The 23,866-nt window shown below is 36.6% G+C and overlaps 1 protein-coding gene across 1 annotated transcript; it reads left to right on the top strand.

Moving 5' to 3' along the window:
* Positions 1–1,236: 1,236 nt before the first annotated feature.
* On the top strand, positions 1,237–22,335 carry LOC113238518 (protein king tubby). The gene is made up of 7 exons (XM_026475345.1): positions 1,237–1,317; positions 1,452–1,575; positions 1,708–1,797; positions 14,642–14,838; positions 16,896–17,079; positions 18,037–18,236; positions 21,324–22,335. The coding sequence occupies exons 1-7, from the start codon at positions 1,276–1,278 to the stop codon at positions 21,726–21,728; spliced, it is 1,242 nt and encodes a 413-aa protein (XP_026331130.1). The 5' UTR covers positions 1,237–1,275; the 3' UTR covers positions 21,729–22,335.
* Positions 22,336–23,866: the final 1,531 nt, after the last annotated feature.

Raw genomic sequence — 23,866 nt, 5'->3', positions numbered from 1 at the left:
TCTGAATACAAGTGTGAAGACTACTGTTAAACAAACGTAAAAATCCCATAAAAACCCTTAAACAGGGCGAAAACTATTTACAAATATTTTTCGTAAATCGAGTTTTGTAACTATTTTATGGTAGTATTCATTTTGATTATTTTGACAAAATAAAGGTAACAAATGGATTCTAAAGGTGCCTACGATATTGTCGATCAACAACGAGAATTATAGACGTTTCGAGTTGTTTGGGAGTGCTCATTGATAGTGTGGCATTAATTTCTAAATCCAAGATGGTTGCCAAGAATTTTCAAAAATTAATTTTTGGTAATCTTTATGGAAATGGCATTTATATCTGAATACATGATGGCTGACACGACTTTTCGCATTTCTAAATACAAGGTGGCGGGCACGATTTCTCAGATAATGGCAAGTTGGGTATCGTTTTCGACATATTTAAGGGCGCTCATTACGAATATAGCACTTATTTGTAAATCTATATGGGTATCCTTATTGCATTTTTTTGCTCCCAAACAATTCGAAAACGTGTATAATTCTCGTTGTCGATCGACAGTGTCGAGTATACGTTATCGATTATATTAATACGTTCTGGTATTCTTTTTAATTTTTTTTTCTTCAGTTTGAACAAAATAAATGAAAGTAACGTTTCTTCGTCAGAATCCATCGTGTCTGAGTCGAAAGATAAAACATCACTAAAAATGTGGTCGCACTTCAGCAGCGCGACATCGACAGTCGCGCGGCCGCCGCGCGGCTGCAGCGCGGCTAACAGCGGCTAATTTGAACGCGCCCTTAAATCGATATTTTTTACTAATCGCTAAAGTCAACGTGAATGGTAGCTGTATTAATGTAGCCGCAGCAATTCGTAACCTTACCTAGATTTTTGATCAATTGATTTTACAGAACGGTTGGTTGGTCGGTACCGGCACGATCAAGGCACGATATTAATTTTGTTTGAATCGAGTTATTACATAAGCATTCCTTATATAGTCCGAGTTTGTCACATGCATAAATAATACACATTATATTATCATTTTTTGCATTTGAAGACCAACTTTTAGCAAAAATGATCACAATGACAACTACAAATTAGGAAGATATAGTAGGAATGGCAACCCTATATTCCTGGCAACGGTAGGCAAGATGATTTATAAACAAAAATGAGCTTAGAAAATGCCAATTATTCTATTGAATATTGAGATAAAAGTGTAATAAATTTGTAAATAATTGAACAGCACTATAGTTAAAACAGCGAGAGTAAAACGATTGTGTGCAGCCATGGCAGCGATAAATGTTCGCGATCAGAAACTTGAGCAGCAAGTAAGTACCTAGTACATTTTAGTAATTTTTTCAATAAAATCTTGAAATTTACTTGTTAAGTTGTTACAAAAGCTATTGTTCATTTCACTGCGCTTAAATTGTTGGAGAGTCATATATAATTGGATTTGTTTTAGCGTCAAATCATGGAACAGAAAATGAAACAAAAGAGGCAAAATTCTGGTCTTGTCCAAGCCAACGATCTCAGAGTAGGGTCCGCCAAAAGACCGATTTCAGGAAGCCGTTCCCGGGAGCTACACGGTAAGTATTGAATTAGCCATTTGTACTGTTGCTATGTACCCAATTTTGTCGATGTCTTCTCTAGTGAAGCATGATGTTTCAAAAGTGAAATTTTATTTTCGTTACGCGCATTTTTTTTTCTTTTCACAACAGGCTATGATGGTCCGATGCAATTTCTTATGTCTCCAGTCAATCCTGACCAAGTTATACCCCTCCAAACAAATAGAATATCAACTTATGACGGTAAGTGGCCCTTTTGAGCATGGTATTTATTTTGGTGATTCAGCTTAACTAAGAATTTATTGTATATTCTGTAATAATGTGCCTACTCATCATTTGAGGGCTTGGTGGTAAAACCAGTAACTAGTTAATTATAGTAATAGTTAGTATTTTGTAAATACTGCTGAATTCAAACTAAGTAAATTACAAACTGTGCAGGTATAGTCATGGTTTTTCCACTAAACCCTCAATATACACGGAGTTGGGTTTATGATGTCTTTATCAAAAAACTAAACAAAATGGTTATTTTCTAAAAGGAAATGCTTTCCAGAAATAGTTTCAAAAAATCTGCTTTTCAAAAAAATATAACTTCCCTTAGGCCTACAACTGGTTGAAGAAATATTCAGGCGCTCAATTTTCTCATAGAAATAACAACTGAATGTATATAGCATAAGATCCATTTTTCGAATACAATAAAGTCTTTTATTCTGTACTCAGTTACACATAAGTGCAATAACGTAACATATTTGCGGTAACGTAACGCTATAGACAAATACATATATACATAACTTGCCATGTGAGTCCGTGTCATTTTCATTATAATGTGGTTTCTATTAACCGTTTCCAAAACCTACATGAAAGCGTTTTTTCATTACATTGAAAGAAAGTGTTTCCTAAGCTTAGTCCTAATATACACATAATAACTTAAACTGTTTTAAGTTTAACGGTTTTTACTACAACAGTATTAGGGAACAATATGAGAAAGCATTTTTTATCATGATGTTACCACATGACCCAATAAACAATATGTAAATTAGTATATTTAGTATTAACAGCCAAATTGTTGCAACTTCACATTTTCATTGAATGAAGTGATAGGATGGCATACTAGATGTTGCCCAACAAACAGAAACCATGCAAATTATGGACTTTACTCATCGTCCAAGAGTCAACCTTCTCCACATACAGATCTAATCACAGTATTGAAGCAATTAGTGGTTAGGAATCAAAACCAACTCAGTGTTTGAAAATACCCCTCATCAAGGCCCTTAACAGAAATCGAACTGAAGACCTTTACCATCGGAAACAAGTAATCTACCAACTAGACTATCACTAACCAGTATTGAAAATATGTATAATAGTAGTCCCACAGCTATGCCACATGGAGGGAAAGTACTTTGAATACTGTAGATAGAAAATGTTACTGAAATAAGACTTCATTTTTATTTTGGAAACAATTCGAACTGCATTCAAAGACTTTTAAATAAGCCACTGTCTGAACCGGGAATGGAACCCGCCAAATGTGAAAAAAAAACCTGGAATTTTACTGTTACTGGTTAATTTGAAAATGTTAAATTTCATGGTCTTCCCTTTATTTAAGATGCTATGTTATTTAGAAGAAAACAATCCTTATGATTGAGACTTTCAACCACTATAGTAAAATTACAGGTTTTTTTTCACATTTGGCGGGTTCTATTGCCGGTTCAGTCAGGCGATTATCTAAAAATCTAAAAATCTTTGAATGCAGTTCGAATTATTTTTTAAATCAAAATTAGTTCTTTCAGTAAAATTTTCTATCTGCGGTATTTAAGGTACTTTCCTTCCGTGTGACATAGCCGTAGGATGCCTTGTTATGGATAATATTGCTGTTGATTGAATGCAAATGCATTGTGAAGTAAATAACAAAAGTTAAAGTTAAATTTACTTTAATTATTTCAATATGTACAAGATATTTACGCATTGTTCATGTAGAGTGAATAATTTACAATAAAAGATGATATACCTTTACACACAATAATTTCATTGAAGGAAAGTAATTACTTTCCTGTACTAACAAGAAATACGCCGATATCGTAGTGCCGAAATCCTAGTCTATCAATATTAGACACTTTTTAATTAAAACTTTTAATAATAGTTATTAATACACAGACCAAACAAAGAAAAATTCTTTCACCTGGATTTAAACCAGCGACGTAGCCATACCGTGGCTGACGCTCTCACAACTAAGCTACGGAATGAACCAGCAGACTACAGTTATAAGAAACTAGTGGAGTAATTTCACAAAATAGTAGTAATACATGATTATATTCAATAAACTTAATATTGAACAATATAATCATTGTTTAATGAATTTGGGTCTGTGTTGGATAATTATTATCACTGTCGCGTAATTTTATGTTTGGCAATGAACCACCTAAATTTTCAAAAGCTGTAACTCTGGATCTATGGATCTAAATTATACACTGTTTGCTTACAATTATAGGTAATTATACTGGGTATGATAAAGTAGTACTTCATTTTTGTCCAAATACAGTCACTCCTTCTAAAACCATGTTTTTTTTAATGGAGCAATGGTTCACGTTGCGTACCCCATGGTACTCATTGGACCGGGAGCTGGTACACAATGAACCATAGGCGCCACAATGGACATGATTATTACAATTATCAGCAAACTATTGTATTTTTATAAAAATTGTGAAACACAACGCGCTTTTTGCTTAAATTATTGAAAAAAATAAGTTTTTGGGCATCGAACAGAAATATTGAACATAATTGAATAAAAAGACAAACTTGTAAAAACATAATAATTAAATATAACGACAAAAAAACAACTTGAGTCTCACAAATTCAAAAAGAAGGTTTGTATTTCAACCGCACACTTACTTTGTGATTTTTCTTAATTATCTAGCAGTCAACATTTTCATGTTTAATTTATCACTAAGTGGTCATAGGTTCAGTGTGTACACCTTAAAAGTGGTTTATCCTGCACCACCCCATTCTTGTAAAATTTGAGATTATGTTGCAACGTGCCTAAAAACCCGTCGCTTATTTTAACTACCTCAATAAAAAGTACATTGATGGCTAATCTTTTAGATCTATGAACATGCTGTTACTGCTCATACGAGTCAAACGAAACGAAATTCTTCTCGCGTGTTGTTTTTAAGTTTTTTTGTTAAAAAATAAAAGACATCGACGCCCCCGGGCATCTGTGCTGCTAGCTCGCTGTAGACTAGGAAGAGAAAGGTGCCTATAGTAGAAACTCACATGGTGCGATTTGCACCAAATTCCAACATCGCGTTTCTGAGTTATTGGCGCGGTTCATAGTGTACACTTGGTTCACTGTCGACCACCCTGCTCTAGATAGATATACGAAAGACAATTTTGTCCTTCACTTTAAATATTTTTGTAAAATATTTTATACTAATTAATATGATAGGTAGAGGTAGAGGTCATATTGACTGTTCCCCATCAACTATAAAAAATTCTTTGCTTACTTTTCTTGACGACCTTGAGGTAGTACTGTGAGGGCCTTTATTCGACACGAATTTCATCGCGCTAAGGCCGCGCAGGCGCCGCGCGGGGTGCGAGGGCGAGCCTGGCTTGTCTTTGAACTACGCGACAACCGCGCGGCGACCGCCTCTCGACCGTGCCGTTGTATTGTTCAGAAGGATTTAAATGTTGTTGCCTAGTAAATAGAATTCAGATTCACATGTAATGCATGTACGTGAAAGCGTGGTAACTGGGCGGTCATCTCTCGGCAGAGGCACGAAAACTTTCGCATCGTGTAACTGATCGCTGAAGGTTGGATGGGTAGGTATAGAGTTACATTCCCAGTACTGCCAATTTGAGAAATACTTTTTATTATATTGGTTTTGGTCTTATTTGGGGTATCGCAACAGGGAATTACTTAGTTTGAGACCAGAACATCTACTCCCGTCAAATAAAATACGCATGATGCGAATGAAGCTTCGTACTTTACATTATCGTTTGATTTGTTGTGAGTGCTAGTGTTAATTATTTGACGGTAATTGTTTCGGACGAATGTCGGACGTAGAACGGAAGTAATGGTAAGTAATGTGGTTATCTGGCTCTGTTCCTCTATAAAAGATTGCTTTTATTTGCAAGAGCTTTTTACTTATACTTATAGATGTAAATTAAACTCTTTGCCACTTATAATAGCAGTTGTGCAAAGCTCAAAGACAAAAACTGATTAAATGTAACCATATTATACACAAATGGGTAATTATGTATGTTTCCTTCCGTGGAAGCGTGCTTCACGTGTGTTCTAATTTAATATATCTATCAAAATCGATATTGTTCACGCTACAGTACTTAACAAGTTTATTTAGGCCGTAGCCGCGTGTAAATGGCTTTATGTAAATAGATATATATCGCGGATATTAGTTTTTTTTTCTTCTATGACCATCAATCGAAGTATTAGAGATATTAAACAAAGAAAGTAATAGTGACAGGATAGTAGTAGTAGAACAATTTAAGTAAATTGTTTCTGTAGTATTTACGATGGTAAAAGTGGTGTTGCCATCATAGTGTTTTTACCAACATAATTAAATGGCTTTTGGCCAGTTTTAATAACATGATCAATTATTAATTGTTGCGGCAAGTAAAGGGTTTTTCAACAAGAACTTTGTTTTGTAAACCAAAATACAACAATAAATTTAGATGACAATGATTCAAATTTTTATTGTATTAAAAAGGTATGGTTTGGCAATTATGAATGAAAAATGATATCTGATAAATGTCCACCACGACCACAGTTACAGATGTTCATGTTGAAGTCACACAGCCACCGAAACAATCGATTTATTGCAAACCAAATTTCCCGATCGCATAATTTCACGAAATTCAGCCGTTAAGTGGCCAGATCGATCGTGTGATTTAACACCGCTGGATCATGTTTTACGGGGTTAAGTTAAAGACAGAGTCTATACGGAGCCAATCGAATCGATTGCAGCCTTGAAACTCAAAATTCGTGATTAACTAAATAGACCCACTATTTTGCAAAAAAGTTATTAAAAACTTTGATGAAAAAATCGACATCTGTAACTGTGGTCGTGGTGGTCATTTATCGGATATCATTTTTCATTCATAATTGCCAAATCTTACTTTTTGTAATACAGTAAAAATTTAAATCATTGACATTTAAATTTATTGTTTTATTTTCATTTACAAGACAAAGTTCTTGTTGAAAAACTCTTTAAAATAAACGTATGGTAACGTAATGGGAAATTTATGTTATAAGCAAAGATCGGAATAAATTTGAAGGTAGTAATGCACTTAGAGTGGATAACATCTCCGTCTGAAATCTAGAAATTATTGTAGTTTGTCCTAACTTTTGATGTGTAAGTAGAAGGATGTATTCAACGTTGTAACTCCTCATCCTCCGTCCTCATATCATGCGAGAGTTTAGGCCATAGTCCGCCTTACCTATTTCTGCCGCCAAGCAGTAATGTGAGCATTACTGCGTTCCGGCTTAGAAGGGCAAGGGTGTTGGTGAAATTACTGGCACATGGAACTTGTCAACTTATGTCTCAGGGTGACGGGGGGCATGCCCATAAAATTACTGCGATGGCACTGCAACTTTTATGGATAGGCGTGTCACTTTCCACCAGGCGCACGAGTTTTTGTCCCGCCACTTGGTATCATAAAAAAAAACGCTGGCCCATGCTGATTGGGGACTTCACAGTTCCGAGGGTTGTGAACCTTCTTCGGCATGCAAGTTTCATCACGTTATTTCCTTCACCAAAAAGCTCGTGACAGGTTTTTAATTAAATTTGGCACATAAATTCTGAGAAAGTCAGTCATATATAAAAGATATCCATAATATTAACCTTAGAACTGAACCAAAGTCAAGGTACCACTATTTCGTTTAACTAAAGTAAACGATTCTCTTATGGGGAACTGTATACGTTTTTACAATAAGATTCCGGAGCATGTATTAAGACTATCATTTCCTAAGTTTTAAAACCTACATTAAAAGTATTTTAATTGAAAAGTTATATTAAAAAATTGAAGACTAATACGTGTTAGATAAAGATGTGTGAAAAGACAGCATTAATCTAGACTCCACACAAATATGATTCCAAGCGTATTCCATAGCATTTAAGTTTATTTGAAAAGAGCAATCCCTAGAGTTTCTTGCTGGTTCTTCTCAGGAAAATCAGCACAGAGAACGAGCAGTAGCTTACAAAATTACGTTTTCATATGTAAAAATGTTACCTATGGAATTAATAATTATTTGACTTCAGTTGACCCGGGCGCTATATAGGGTAGCGCCGGCACTGGCTCGTTTCATCGTAGACCCTACCTTTAGTCCAAGTCTAGATAGTGGTCAACAGCAAGACCATCTACTTAAAAAAAATTTCTTATGCGGTGTATTTTTAATCGACTTGAAAAAAGAAGGAGATTCTCAATTCGACCATAATTTTTTTTGTATATATGTTACGCGATAACTCCGGCGATAAGTAATTTGTGAACCGATTTTGTTGGACACAGGGTACCTCAGTATTGGTCCCATTTAAATTTGAACTTTCCGGTAACCGCTTTCAATAAAACTTAGCAAATAGATGTAATTCCACGAACTTTTGTGGTCGGTTCTTTTAGTACTCTATACTAATTTTGCCTATATTCAGTTTTACCTATTCGCGTGTTAAACTTTAAACATAAACTATGATTTCGAAATGAGTGACGCATTACCACGAACTATATTAGTCGCTCTTTTAGCTTACTCACCGTCTTCTTTACAAGTAATTGAATGATTCATGAATTTACGGAATTATGTTGAAATAACCGACGATATTTTGTGTCTGAAGATAACTTGAAGAGTTTAAGCTACGTATATACCATAGCCTCCGATTCGTTCTGCGAAGTGGAATACAACCGAACTTGATAACGAATAAACTTGCGTAAACCAAGTTCGTGTACGCCTTGCGCACGCCTTGCACGTGACGCTTGATCGTCTGGATGGACCTTTAGTTAATTACAAACTTACTTTGATGTACACTGTATATTACCGTCAATTCCACGTCTAAATACCCAGCATTATACAAGGGTTATGAGCGGTGAAGGGACAAACAAGTCGTGCGCCTGGTGGCCACTCGGAGCTATACTATATGTTAAAGAGTTTCACACCTATCGAAATTCTACTGTATAATTTCAATTCTTCCAAATCAATATAACCATTTAGTCAGTAAGGACTTTGGTAATAACGAAATAAATCGAATGGTCGGGGAAGAAAGGGCGTAAATTTTTAACAAAAATGAGTTTTTGATGTCATCATAGCGGGTATATATTAGAGTTGCAACGAATGAAATGTTTTTTTCTATTCGGCCGAATACCTAATATTAAATTACTATTCGGCCGAATACCTAAAACAGGAGGAAGAGATAAGAAAATAAAGCAAATTATCACAAATAGTAACTTCTAGATAAAAAAGGCAACAAATCAAATGAATACTACCAACTTATTATGTAATTTTGTCATGAAATCATGATTAAATAAACGCTAACAAAATTAACCTAGTACTTATTATTTGCAAATGAAAATAAAATTATGTTTTTGAAAGTTAATCAAACTGCAGTGAAATAAACAATTATCTTATTGGTCAAGATGCCAATAATTTGAATTACAAACTTGAAAATAAAATTTCCTGTTTTGTTCTTTTTACAAAATCATGCATAATTACTCATTGACTTACAAATAAATGGACGACGGGTCTAATACAAAAACCACGAAAAAAATGTCCCAAGTCAACCTATTTAAACGTAGTGACTTGTAAAGGAATATGTAAAAGCTAAAACGTTGAATTTAAATTGTAAAGTCATCGTAGTACTGTCTAATTTTGCTTGCTTCGCTGTCAGAAGAAACAAACGAAGACTAAAGCGTGAATGACGCTCTGTATACGATTATAACGCCCTATAAGTTCGGACACTTTTTAGCGCCGACCCGACGTCCATATAATTGTAAGTCAATGTAATTACTAGTTTAATTTCATTTAACTTATCTATATGTATTGTATACCTATCTTTGCTATAATGCGGTTGGCGCGCCAATTTTCGTAAGATCATTGATCAGGCCGAATAGTTTGGCCAAATATTCGACTATTTGGCCTCGCTTCGGGCCGAAAATTCGGTATCTGGCCTGAAGGCGAAATACTATTCGTTGCAACACTAGTATATGTCATATTCTCATATCGGGATTTGTTTTAAATCTTTATTTAATTTTAGGATTTTTGTTCTAGAGAACATGCCAGCGTATCTAATTGTACAATTACATACAATTTACAGTAACAATTATTTTTTAAATTATTATTACATTAAATTTTTTTTGTCATATCAAGTGACGGGACGAACAAGTCGTGTCGATGGTAGCTACACGCCTGTACTTCTAACAGTTGCAGTGCCACTCTCAGAGCTTTAAATCGCAAAGATCTGAAGGGCACTGCCACTGCGCCCGTCACCCTGAGATATAAGTTGACAAGTCCCATGTGCCTGTAATCATCAACACTCTTACCTTTTTAAACCGGACCACAGTAATGCTGCCATTACTGCTTGGCGGCAGAAATAGGTAAGGTGGCAGTATTTCCCTGGGCGAACTCTTTCACAAGGAGCTCTACTGCTACTATAATAAGACTCAACAACAACAAATGCAAACGCGATACAGTAACGATGCAGTCGCTAAATCGTCTACCTTTACATACACGCGCGATTTTAAGCAGCTATGCAAATGCGATGCAAGCGCGCGACTGCATTGATACAAACGCGCGATTGCATCGCTACACTTGGGATTTATAGGTGATGCATCGATGCAATCGCGCGTTTGTATTGACGCAAGCGAGTGTTTGCATCGCTGGTAAATGTTGCCGTGTGTAACCACTCTTCCACTTGCCACGGTTCTGAAATATATCGCCTTTCCCCTCTGGACCAGTTATACCATCACTTGTCCCATTTATACCTGTAATGGTAATACGTGTGGCGCACTATAAGTTTCCGGAATGTATAAGAAAAAGATACTATTAATGGTCAGAAATTAATTTATTGTTTTTTTGAAAATATTCTCCGTTAGCATTAATGCACTTTTTCATACGAATGAACCAATTTTGAGAACATTTATGGCACTCCTCCGTGACAATCTCTGAAACATATTTTTCATACTCTTCGACAGTCTCTTCAGGTGATGAAAATCGTAGACCGCGGAACTGGTTCTTAATTTTTGGAAATAAATAAAAGTGTTACGTGTTGGTGCCAGGTCGGGACTGTACGCGGGATGGCTCATAAGGTCAACGTTGTTTTCCTTCTAAAATTAATTTGTCTGTCTGGCCGTGTGAGAACTGGTATTATCGTAATGCAAGACGATACGGCGTTTACGGTTATTTTTACGGAGTTTGTCAATAACTTCCGGCAAACAAATGGTCGTGTACCAATCACTATTCACGGTACAACGATTCTCCAAAGTAACGTGTTCAGTTTTATTAAAAAAAGAAGCATTCATCCGCTTAGAGGCACTTTGTACGCGCGCCACTTCGGTTGGTTTCGGCACATCTCGAGAGACCCACATGCTCGATTGCTGCTTTGTTTTGGGATCGTAACTATAAATCCATGTTTCGTCACCTGTTACTATGTCCCACACCAAATTTGACGCCCCTTCGTTGAATCTGGTAAGCATGGCATTGCACCAAGTGACGCGATCCTTTTTTTTGAGCCTCAGTCAAATTGTGTGGGATCCACCGAGAGCACAGCTTTTTCACACCCAAATGTTTGTGTAGTATTGATTGTATTTGACTCATGCCTATGCCTAAAGATGCCCGAATCTCATGGTATGTCACAGGCCTGTCTGTTTTGATCATACGGCGCACAGCATCGATGTTTTTGTTGTTCACAGCGATGGACGTGCGACCATCACGAAATTTGTCACTGAGATTCACACGACCGCGTTCGAATTCTGCAAACCAGCTATAAATAGTTGTCTTGCGTGGAGCTTCCTCGCCAAAAGCAGTTTGAAACCGAGTGAAGCTCCGCTGAGCTATCAAATTACACTTAAAGTCGTAGAAATCATACTACGAAAATTTTTACGAGTGAAATTCATGATGATATAGACAACCAATTTCTAAAATGACGCCACAAAGTAAAAACAAGTGACATTCGGATAAAACAAACTGTATTCTACAGCCAAAGAATTCCATTTTCAAATGTTGTAATTACTTTTTAAATATTGTTTATCGAAGTGGCAAGTTCCGGAAACTTATAGTGTGCCCTATGTAGGTGGTACTAGTTGGTCCCAGTTATACCATTGGATAATAAACAATGGTATAAATGGTACTTACCTGTCCCACTTATACCATTAAGCAGTGAGCATAATACAAGTATAATATCATTGCCATTAAGAGTATAAATGGGACAGATTGGTCTCATTCGCCTTATCAATACGCATCAGTGCTTTTATATACGATCGACGGTTAAGAAAACTCTTGACCAGGCTTTTCTTTGGAACGTCCTCAGTTTGATCGTGATTAGTTCGCCTTAGTTGACCCTTACCATCTTGCCTGCTCATATTCGTCTTATAAAAATCTGTTTCATCAATCTTTAATTCATTCTTTCAACATGTCCAAACCCTCTAAACTTTATCTGTTATATATTTTGACTATAACATTGTTATGTTTATATCTAGTTACTTTTTTAGATAGCAGGCTGACTCCAAACATTTATTATATCATTGCACAGAAAATGTAAAGATATAATTTCTCCATAGAAAATGCTATGCATCGATACGCAACGAATTAATATTTTTGCTCACGCAACATTTGCGTGTCAATGCTCAATATTCGACATCGTAAAGCCTTGTAATAAAACTTATAAGGTTGAAAATTATATAAGAAACGAGACTGCATGACGCCATACTGTCTGTGTGGTCTATTCTACGACGCTTTCATTTAAATGATGGATTACCGGGATTGTTTTATAGAACTAAGTCGCTGGTCATTGGACATTTTAGCGATGAATGAGAATAGGCAAATAGCCCTCCAATAAGAGCGAAATTCTATTTGACGATTCATACCATGATGACGTATTCAATATGATGCAATGTGGAGCAGTAAGCTTGATAGGAAATGAAACTATTTCTGCGGAACAAAATATTATTGCGCAAATTACGGAACTAGCCGCCGGAAGGAGGTTTTTTAAAAAAAGGCGATTTGTGTCCTTTTTATAAGATTTTAATTAATGAAACCCTTGCATAGGTTTGCCTTAAAACGAATTATGCTAATTGACCGATTCGCTTCAGCGATTGAGTGCTCTCTAAAACGTTACGTGGATTAATTTCCACACTGAACTTTTGGGAATTTTACTAATGATTCACTGGTCTTTTACAATCACTGTTGGTATGCGGCGTCATTGTGAAGGGTTAGCACAGGTAACACGTATATTTGTTTTTCAAGTAAATAAACAAACATTTAAAAAAAACGTCCAATTTGAAAAACTACAAACAGACACTACACAAAAAAGCGAAATATATATAACAAAATATATTTAATCCAAACGACAACAATGCACGTAATTCTTTTTGTTTGTTTTTGTCTCATTTCGTTTTGTACACAGTATTATAATAACTTATTAGTTATATGTATAATAATAATTTACTAAGTATACTTTTTTGTCCATATATGGTTATTATTAATCAATCTACCTACATTTATGGTTTACTTATACAATTACAATGTAACAATTCTTGTCCAAACCTATTACCTATAATTTCAATAAAATATTATTATTGGTATATGCTGCCACCTACTGATCAGTTTGAAGTTTTACTTTACCACTCAAAAATATTAATACCTAAATATTTCCATTATGTAATTAGTTATTTTTGGAGTCGGTGCCAGCCAAGAAAGAAAACAAAGAAATACTTAAATGAATCCTAATGCTATAGTAAGTAAACGGCCTAACACGTTGCTTGGTTTGTTTAAATAAACAAACATACGCGATTTAAATCCGGAAACATAGTTTTATTTCCTATTATTAATTTATTGTTATAATTAGGATAGAAGACATGGAAAATTGTGGCTGTAGCTAATTGTACGCTATCAAGTATTTTGTGCTGTAATCCTCGAATTATACAGTGTATATTCTACTATAGTAACTTTAACTGTTTTAACACGTAGTTGACCCACTTTCGTTAACACCAATTACTTGGATAAGCTAATTCACACCTATCGAAATTCAGCTGCATAATTTTAATTCTTCCAAATCAATAATATAACCATTTTGTTAGTAAGGACTTTGGTAATAACAAAATAAATCGAATGGTCGGGGAAGAAAGGGCGTAAATTTTTGACAAAAATTAGTTTTTGTTGTCATCATTCCACGGGTTCTTTTTTTAAATCTGTATTTAATTTTAGGATTTTTGTGCTTGATATTCTAATTGTGATATAATTTACAGTAAACATTGTTTTATAAATTATTCTTACATTTTTTTAATAATATCAAGTGACGAGACGAATAAGCCGCGCGACTGATGCTGTAACTCTCACTCAGAGCTTTAAATCGCAAAGATCTGAGGGGCACTGCCATTACGCCCGTCATCCTGAGACATAAGTTGACAAGAGCCATGTGCCTTAATTTCACCTAAGTAAAATACTAAGTTAACTAACATCGTTTTAATATGTCTTAGAAACGTACCGATATTTTGTAGAACATATTTGTTTTTTTTAAAGAAAATAGTCAATGTTGGCAAAATTTAAAAGGAATACTTTAACTTTTTGCTAAAAAAAAAACCGGCTTCGAAACTTCACTTGTCCGCTTTCACTTTGTTCGTGGAAAGAGGGTGAAATTCAATAAACCGGATTCCTCCCCTAATTAGCCACACTAAGTAAAATAATTTAATCAAATTTAAATGTGACCGCTTACTGAGGAACCTGCTTATCAGAATCATCAAAATCGGTTCACAAAAATCGCGTAATTCACGTAAAAAAATAGCCGGAGACCCTTTTTTGAAGTCGGTTAAAAATATTACAACAATTTAAAAAAGTTGCAAAAATTAATTTAAAGTTAATATAAATAATTTACTAAATTTTCAGACTTGGGCAACCAAATAGAAGTCTTAACAGTAGGGGATTCCGATGGTGGGACTTTGGATGGTGACGGGGAGGAGGAAGAAGAGAGCGTTCCTGTGTGCAGCGTAGGACGTGACGTCAGCACTGATGACGTATGCGCCGACGCCGCGGTCGCGCCGATGCAGCCGCGCCTGTTGAGGAGAGATTTATCACCCAGTCAGGTATTTAATTACTTCTAAAACGTCATAGCTCTATCAAACGGCTCTGTTCCACAAACGCTACAGAAAATCAGCGTCAATGTTTAGTTATGAATCTTTAAGTTATTATTATATATTTCTTGAAAGAAAATTAGACCTACAGTCGGTCTTTTATGGAGATGACAGTTTATTGCGCAAGTGTTGTTCGCTTGCAAGCAGCTAGTGATTGCAGTAAATAAATTTTCTATCGACTATCGACTCAATGTTGGTCACGCTTATGCAATAAATAGCCGAACTTTTTTTTAATCATCATCAGCCCGTTAGTCGTCCAACTGCTGGGCACAGGTTCTTTGCATTGTCAATTTTTGTAAGTTCATACATATATACACTACATTTAGAACTATGGCTATTAAAAATACACAAAGAAGACACATTTTAAAGTGTTTTCATTTTAATTCAATATAGATAATCAAATCGTGCCTCTTCGTGTTAAAATGAATATGAATAAAACTTTATTTCGATACTAGTAGGCCAACTGTCATAATAAGAATTAAGAAGGCAATAACACAATTAGTAATCATTAGATCGTCGTAACATTCACAATTCAGACATTTTTGGCAAATTGTTATCTTCTTTCACAATCTGTCGATAAAACTCTCGACAACAACTACCTGTAATTTTACTCCGTCTCCAAAAAAGACAGATGTAATAAATTTTCTTTCTAAGTCTGTTTTGAATATAAAGGGACATTTCACACTCTAACATTCATTAAACAATGTATTGTAATTTAAAACAATTACTTAAACTTTGTTTAGAACTAAGCTGTTTCAAGAATAGAATGCATTTATTTGTTTGTTTGTGGTGCAAATCAAGAACTGCAATTATTATCGCAGTCACACAGTTCGTAAGAACAACCCCGGCGTGGCTACAGTCGCTGGTTAAAGTCTAGTCAGACCGAAGGAATTTTTCTTTGTGTTGTAGATCTTTGTGTCAATAAAAATAAAAGCAACTTGTACTTAAAAACATATTATATTCACATTGTACATTAGACCTGTTTCGGTCAATCATTTTTATAACCCGGGTCGATCATGACCCGTGCGTGTGATCGGGTCAAATGATTCGATCATATGTTCGATCTTTTAGCGGGTCACTCGTCGCTCATGATACTTCCATATGGCGTTTAAAGTGTCAAATTATACAATTACCTTTTATTCTTACCTGCTGATGGGTAATGTGCATAAAGTTAAATGCATCATTGATAAACCACAGTTAGGACACTAAATTTCTGTCTAAGAAAAGTAACACATACAAAACAAAAATACATAAAAACTTATGAGCATTAAAAATTACTAATTTGTTATTAATTATTATTTTAATATTAGCTCAGAGTATATATTAGTGCACTCATAAATAATCACAACGTACAAAAAAACAGATTAAACTTACAAAAATTATTGATATACTCATTGAACCGTTGATCCGTTGACCCGTTGATCGATTGCTTGAGTTTTTGGTTGATCGAAAGAAGATTCTATCGAACGAATGTTCGACCCAAACGAAGAGTGAGAAGGCTAACCGTGTCGTGTGTGGGAACTTCACGTGAGAGTGAACGAGATAACAATAATATTGGCAGTTCCAGATTGAGTGTTATGTGAATTGTTGAATAATCTTTAAAATTATAGTGATAAAATCGAATATTGCGCGCATGACCCATGAAACAGTAAAATGATCGGGTTATTTAGAAGCTTATAACCCGGATCACGATTGACACATACGTCTATTATATTTTTATTCGTATTTCTGTTATCTCTTGAAATTGCGAATTCCTTTAAAGCCGTTTTTTAAACTCGTCGAGTAATGCAGGCCGTCATATTTTTTGCTACTAAAAACAGGTATCCGGCCCTTAGAAGTTGTTCTATTGAAAACTATGGAAGTTTAAAAGCACAGAATTCAAAGCTACTTTGCACATTACAGTTTTCCATACAAGTCAACAACGTGGACTTACTAGTTATAGAAATGATTATACTAATGAAAAAAACTTTCGTGAAAATATTTTTTTAATACCATTTCAATATTTCTAGGCACCAGAGGTAGAAGGATCGGTAGAAGGAGCGGTAGAAACATTCGTAGTGACTCCAGCTAAACATGGCACTTTGTACAAGTGCCGGATAGCCCGCGATAGGAAAGGCATGGACCGTGGCTTGTATCCAACATACTTCCTGCATTTGGAAAAGGATTATGGCAAGAAAGTGTTTCTCTTAGCAGGTAAATTTTCAAAACAATTCAACCTGAATTCAATTGTAACTGTATACTGAATAGACTTAGTGTTGTAACGGCTCTGAGGTTGCGCTCTGTGCATATTCCTTAAAAAATTTGATTTTTTTTTATACCTTTTTGATGGGCATTACACCAACTCCATATTGTAGCAATTGCGGCGTCATTGAGGACGTTTACCACGTTTTAATGGAATGTGTTCGGACCGAGAGAATCAGGAGATAGTTGGGCAGTGTGGTTAACATACGACAGACTAGGTGGTGTAACAGTATTCTGGCCGTTCCTTTGTCGAACAAAGCGAAGATACTGTACAAAATATATTTAAATAGTCTTAATCTAGGTTAGATGTATAAATGAAGTACCATTTATGGAACGACAAATGACCCTAATATGACGCGATATGAACTAAACAATTGAAACAGACTAATCGCGTAGCTTTATTATCACCTGATACGGCAATGACATTGAAACAAACCTATCACATTTCTTTATTATCACTATGTGATTTAAACAATGGTATTGTAACCCTGTGTGCACACGACACGAATTTCATCGCGCGGCGACCGCTCAGTTACCACGTCTTCATGTACATTAATGACGAATCTGAATTCTATTTACTAGGCAACAACATTTAAATTCCTCTGAAGAAATCTACCGCGCGGTCGCCGGCGGCCGGGCGGATATTCAGATTCTTCATTGAAGGCGTGGTAACTGAGCGGTCGCCGCGCGACGGCCGCGCGATTGAATTCGTGCCGTGTGCACGTGCGCTTATGGTTCAATCTCAAACATATAGACTGCATATATTATGCCATTGTCATTCTAGTCGCCAATCCAGTAGAATATAAATTAGTTTCTCGAAATTCCTCGACATCGCAAAGAACTACTTTAAAGTATAACCTTCACGTAAAAAGGTAATATTACGGTTGATTAATCTCCTCATTTTTGCAGCTCGTAAACGTAAAAAATCCGCAACGTCGAATTATCTCATATCCACGGATCCAACAGAATTGAGCCGCACCGCGGACAGTTTCGCTGGGAAACTAAGGTCTAACCTCCTTGGTACAGCGTTCACTGTGTACGATAATGGCAAAGCGTGGCGAAAGCATGACCATACCAAGACGAGGTGTGAGTTGGCAGCTGTTGTATATGTAAGTAATTTCTTTTTTTATACAAATATCCATACTTAAAGTTACCTGCTTACAAACGAGACAAAAAGAAAACATTGAATAATAATAGAAATAGTAACTAAAAATCCAAATAGCCGGTGGAATGTTATCTCACTGGTTTTAAAATTTTTGCTTTTTACAAGGTGTATCGCTACAACTTGGCATTTTCACGTTTCACGAGAGATCTTGTATGTACAACGATCGCCATGTTACTGTGGCGATGTTTGTAGGCATGTCGCCTCGATATGATCAAAATAATAATAACAAGAAATAAATATAAAGTACCTAAATGTTCTAAAGGCTCACGGACATTATGGCGAGTCGCACTACACCGCATCGTATGACTATAATCTTTCTAAATCACTTTCGTACATTTTATGTATAAAATATAGATATGTCTACCAGTAGGTAAATGAATGCTGAGAAAGGGGCGGCTGGTACCGACTACATGGCCTTGGGCCTAGGGCGGCTAAAACTGCAAATCCGCCACTGGTCGCGCAGTTTAAAGTGTCGTGGCTTGTATATTTAAATGAGGTTGTTCACATATAATAAAGCACGATTAACTGTCGTTCACAACTTTTTTGACGTTACGACGACAGACTCGTGATAATGGGAAGAGCTTGAACGACAGTCGTCTGGCGATAAATAAAAAGTCACGATAAAAATGTGACGACACATAATCGTAGTTTCAAACGATTCTGTCGTACAAACGACTAGACAGCTGCCGTGACCCGATAAATTGTCGTCGCGATCTGGTGGAAACACCTAGACGCGACAGTCGTCTAACGATAAATAAAATGTTACGACATAATGGGAACGCGCCCTAAAGCCAATCGGCCGTCCACGCCGCCGCTCGGGCTTCATCGGTGCTGTACGAACGCAATTGTAAATTCGTATGACGCCGATTCATATGTAGACCTGTGTCGAATCGCTTTGTCTGACCCGAAGTGAAACGCTTGTGCGTCTTTTTCGCTCTTATTGCATGGACATAAAAGGTTTTCTGACCGGTCTAATGTTATTGCGCGTCAATAAGTCTGCCGTCCTTATCATAAACAACGTAATCGATATTTTTAGCTAAATTGATTTATTAACATATCAGCGGCCGTAGCATGGCATGCAATATGTGATAAATCCTTGATAAACCTCCCCGTGTAATATTTATTCCAGTTGCTAAAGTTATGGTTGCCATTATTAGAATTTATTTTTTTATTGCGAATACTAAATCGGTAGAATTCGCATTAGGTTCATTCGTTCTTTCCTTTATTTGGTAATGAATTGTTTATTCAACGCTGTAACTTGCCATGATGATTTGTCTTTAGTGACTGAAACTAAAAAACAACTGATTTGACAAAAACAGCCTTAACAACATAGCCGCTATGAACTATCAAAATCTACCCGCCCATAATGGAAAACCCTTTATTTTGGAGGAAGGAAAGGGAGCCGTTACTATTCTTTTTACAGAGCAAGCTTTTGCCCTGCAGAGGAAAAGAATATTTAAGGAATAGTAACGGCTGAAGAACCAAGAAATTATTACCCACATTCTGAGCATAATCAAATAGGAAATGAGGTTGGAGAATGCTTCCCAATCTTTTCCCAAAATACTTAATAATAATGTGCCAGGCAACCACGCCAACCGCTTAGTCTCAAACTTAGTAATTCCCTGCGGAGCAAAAGAGTTCATTTTGGTATTTGGAGTACACACAGGCCAGAACCAATTTAGAAAATTTCATTCCCGAAATTGGTCCTACCGGAAATCGAAACCGGGACCTCCCCATCCAACGCTCACAGTGCAACCGTTGGGCCACCGAGGTCGTAAAATGGTTTCACGCAAATTGTATAAATTATGACACTTTAAACTAGTTGATGTCGAGATGATGAAGCTTGTATCTTATCGTAAATGTTACGCTATAAGAGCCTACCGCTGAGTGCGCCGACGTCTTTCTTTTATGAGCATTCGGTTTCGCACGACTGACGTCATTAGTTAGATTTAGTAGGCTACTATAGCGTAGGTATTTTCGATTTACGTGAGAGTATTGTATCTGTTACATAGTAACTGTTAAGTAATCTGGTCCTCTACTTGGGTCACAACAAGCTGCTCTTTTTTTATTAACCCATTATATCCTACTGCTGGACAAAGGTCTCCCCCAAAGTCCTCCACTGGTCCCTGTCTGTAGCGATCTCCCACCATTCCCTCTCAAGCCCATCAAGAAACTGCCTCCGTGGCCGAACGGTTACCATGCCGGACTGCCACGCAGAGGTCCCAGGTTCGATTCCCGGGCCGGGCGAAATATTTGTATGGCCTACAATTATTTCTCTCGTGAGTTTGGGTGTAATTTGTGGTTGTCTATGTGTGTGTCCATGGCACCCGCGACACAGGGTTTCCCTAGTGCGGGGCTATGTTGAGTGTGTGCGTTATTATATTATTATTATTAAGATCGTCCCGCCAACACCTTCTCGACCGTCCACGCCGTCTCTTTCCACCCTCGGGCACCCAAGCAGTCACGACGTTCGCCCACTTCTCAGGTTGCATCCGGCTAATATGGCCCGCCCAATCCCATTTGAGCCTGGCTGTTTTGCTACCCACATCAGCAATGCCTTTGGTGAATAGTTTAAAGCCCAGAATGATGCGTTCCATCGCCCTCTGGCAGATCTAGAGTTTAGACTTCTGGAACTCGTGCTTAAATGACATACCCCTCAAGTATTCCTTCAAGGACCAATAGTTTTTCCAGGCGTTATCTAAGCGACGACCGGTTTCCTTATCTTCCCTGGACCAGGTAGATATACTCATCGACATACTGGATTTCCTGCCCGTCGACCTCGATCCTGTCTTCCGTGCTGATAGACATTATTTGTATTTTGGACCGGTTTATGTGAAGTCCAACCTCAAGACCTGCCGTGCTCAGTTCTTGGAGCATCTGTTGTAGTTCCTGTTATGTTGGATAAACAGAATTATGTCATCCGCAAAGCTTAAATTCGTTAGGCGTTTGCCACCGACGACAATTCCCTTTGTACCTCAAGATCCTGTTAGGGTTTTAAGCTGCTCTTTGTACAATATAATTTTATTTTCAGGATACAAACGTCCTAGGTTTCAAAGGACCTCGTAAAATGACTGTCATCCTGCCGGGTATGACGCCCGAAAGGCAACGCGTTACCATCGCGCCTCAAGATGACAGCGAAACGCTCCTCGAACGATTGAAAACTCAGAGTTTGGATGATATCGTCGTTTTACATAATAAAACCCCTGTATGGAACGACGAAACTCAGTCCTACGTCCTGAATTTCCATGGCAGGGTAACGCAAGCTAGTGTGAAAAATTTCCAAATCGTACACGACGCGGAACCCGATTACGTCGTTATGCAATTCGGTCGAATAGCCGAAGACGTCTTCACTATGGACTTTCGATACCCCCTTTGCGCTCTGCAAGCATTTGGCATTGCGCTCAGTTCGTTTGATAGTAAACTTGCTTGCGAGTAAGAATTGTATGCGATTTGAAATTGAAATGTTTGCATTTATTTACAATTCCAATACCAAATTTCAAATTCACCTGTGCACATTTCTCAAATTGAGTTTGGCTGCTTAGTTAATTGCAAAGAAATGATCCTCAAAAGAAACAACCAATGTACGACAAACTTGTATTAAAGCGTTTGTTTTATTTCGGTGCCCACGCCATCTTTTGGCATTTTGGAGTAAACAGAGTTATTTACAAATTTATTCAAAAGGTGGCGCTATTTTTATCACTTTACTTTTAAATTAGATTTTAGACTGGTCATATTAATTTCGGTAATGAAATGTGCACAGATGTATTGAAAGAAACATGCATTTTGTATTCAAATTATGTTTAGCATTTATCTATTTATTTATTTTTGTACTGAACGATCAGTAATGATTTTTACATTGTAATAAATTTAATGCATTTTTTAATTTAAGAACAAAAAAGGCGCTATTGTAAACACAGCTCATGAAAATAAAGACACTAAGGTTTAAAAGTAACATTTACACAAGTGCAGCTAAAGATCTGCAATGGACAAAATTAGGACAAATTATAGTGGTCAATCCACTGACCAGCTAAAACCTATAATGTATTTTGTAAACGCGCGCACAATTTTGTTTTGGTGCTTGAACTAGAATTATGTTGTGTTGTGAACGTTATTTTATTTAGTATTTTTTTGGTGACATGTGACGTCATAGAATAGATTGTATAAACCAATAACGTAAAATGCTGTACGATATCAAGTAACGGGACGAAAAAGTCGTGCGCCTGGTGGTAAGCAACACGCCTAACTATAACACTTACAGTGCCACTCAGAGCTTTAAATCGCAAATATCCGAGTGACACTGTCACTGCTCCTGTCACGCCCAGACACAAAGTTCATTTATGGTTTATGATACCAACCAAGTGAGGGGTTGAGCAAGTTGTACGTCTGGTGGTAAGCTACACTCCCGTCCATAACAGTTGCAGTGCCACTCAGAGCTTTAAATCGCAAAGATTTGAGGGGCACAGCCACTGCAGTTGTCACCCTGAGACAAGTTCACAAAGGTGAAATTACAGGGTCATAAGTCCTAATTACCCTGTAGTTTCACCAGCTCACTCTATCACAGGAAGCTCTACTGCTACTATAGTGTAATGGGATTGGTTAAATTCCGTTACAGCTCTGTGATTGGCCAACTTGTATTTCCTACTGCATTTCACGTGATACCAATCCACTGGGATTGGTCAGTTTAAATTTCGTACTGTAGTCTTAACACGAATGTACTGTTATAGTGTATCAAATTAAGCACATTGAGGCTTTTAACGGTGTTTTTATTACAATAGGGATAGTTGTTATTTTCTTCCATGTCTTCATTATGTACGTTGAGGACAGAATTAGCTTAACAGAACCATTTGCAGTCACCGTAAAAATTGCACCACTTCCGACATCAGTGTACGTGATCGTACAGCGTAGTTACTTTTCGGTTCTGATAAGTTCTGTCGTTGACTGTAATTACTTTCCATTATCACAAATAACCAGTGCATAGTACAAATCAAATATTTTGATTTCAATGTACCTGCTAATATGAAATAGTAAAGGTTACTAAGTTACGTATTTCTTGTGTTAACAGCACAAATATAGTACCCTCCTTGCTAACATAATCGACATTTTACCGAAATTGAATTGCTGACATATCTATCGGTGAATCGAGATCTTTAGCCACCCTATCAGCGGTTTCTTTATAGCTTATTTACTTTCGGTTTTATTGTTAAGCTAATTCAGCGCAATTGACATTTTCCTAAGAAAATAAAGCATCAGTACAGAGTACTAAAAAACCAACCTCAAAAGTTCGTGGAAATACATCTATTTGCAAAGTTTTATTAAAATCGGTTACCGGAAAGTGCGCGAAACCTGATTCATCCCTAGTTTCCCACTCTTAGAGGTGATATATATTTTTTAAATTACAATGGAAGCACTACTGAGGTCCACTCTTTCCAACAAAAAAAGAATGATCAAAAACGGTTCACAAATGCCATGCAATGAATTATCCCGTAACATACATTAAAAAAATAATTTTAAGTCGGTTAAAAAATGAAGTTAAGAGGAGCGCAGCATGGATGTATAAATCAATTACCGCCACAA

This window comes from Hyposmocoma kahamanoa, unplaced genomic scaffold, assembly GCF_003589595.1.
Source record: "Hyposmocoma kahamanoa isolate Upper Pololo Valley unplaced genomic scaffold, ASM358959v1 103, whole genome shotgun sequence".
NCBI lineage: Eukaryota > Metazoa > Arthropoda > Insecta > Lepidoptera > Cosmopterigidae > Hyposmocoma > Hyposmocoma kahamanoa.
The sequence above is the reverse complement of the archived record's forward strand: the minus strand, read 5'-3'. Positions and strand labels throughout refer to the sequence as shown.

Excerpts from the sequence above, each read along its gene's own strand:
- LOC113238518 (XM_026475345.1), top strand. The coding sequence starts at position 1,276 with ATGGCAGCGATAAATGTTCGCGATCAGAAACTTGAGCAGCAA. Across the intron at positions 1,798-14,641 it reads TAGAATATCAACTTATGACG|ACTTGGGCAACCAAATAGAA; the intron begins GTAAGTGGCCCT and ends CTAAATTTTCAG. Across the intron at positions 18,237-21,323 it reads AGTTGGCAGCTGTTGTATAT|GATACAAACGTCCTAGGTTT; the intron begins GTAAGTAATTTC and ends TTTTATTTTCAG.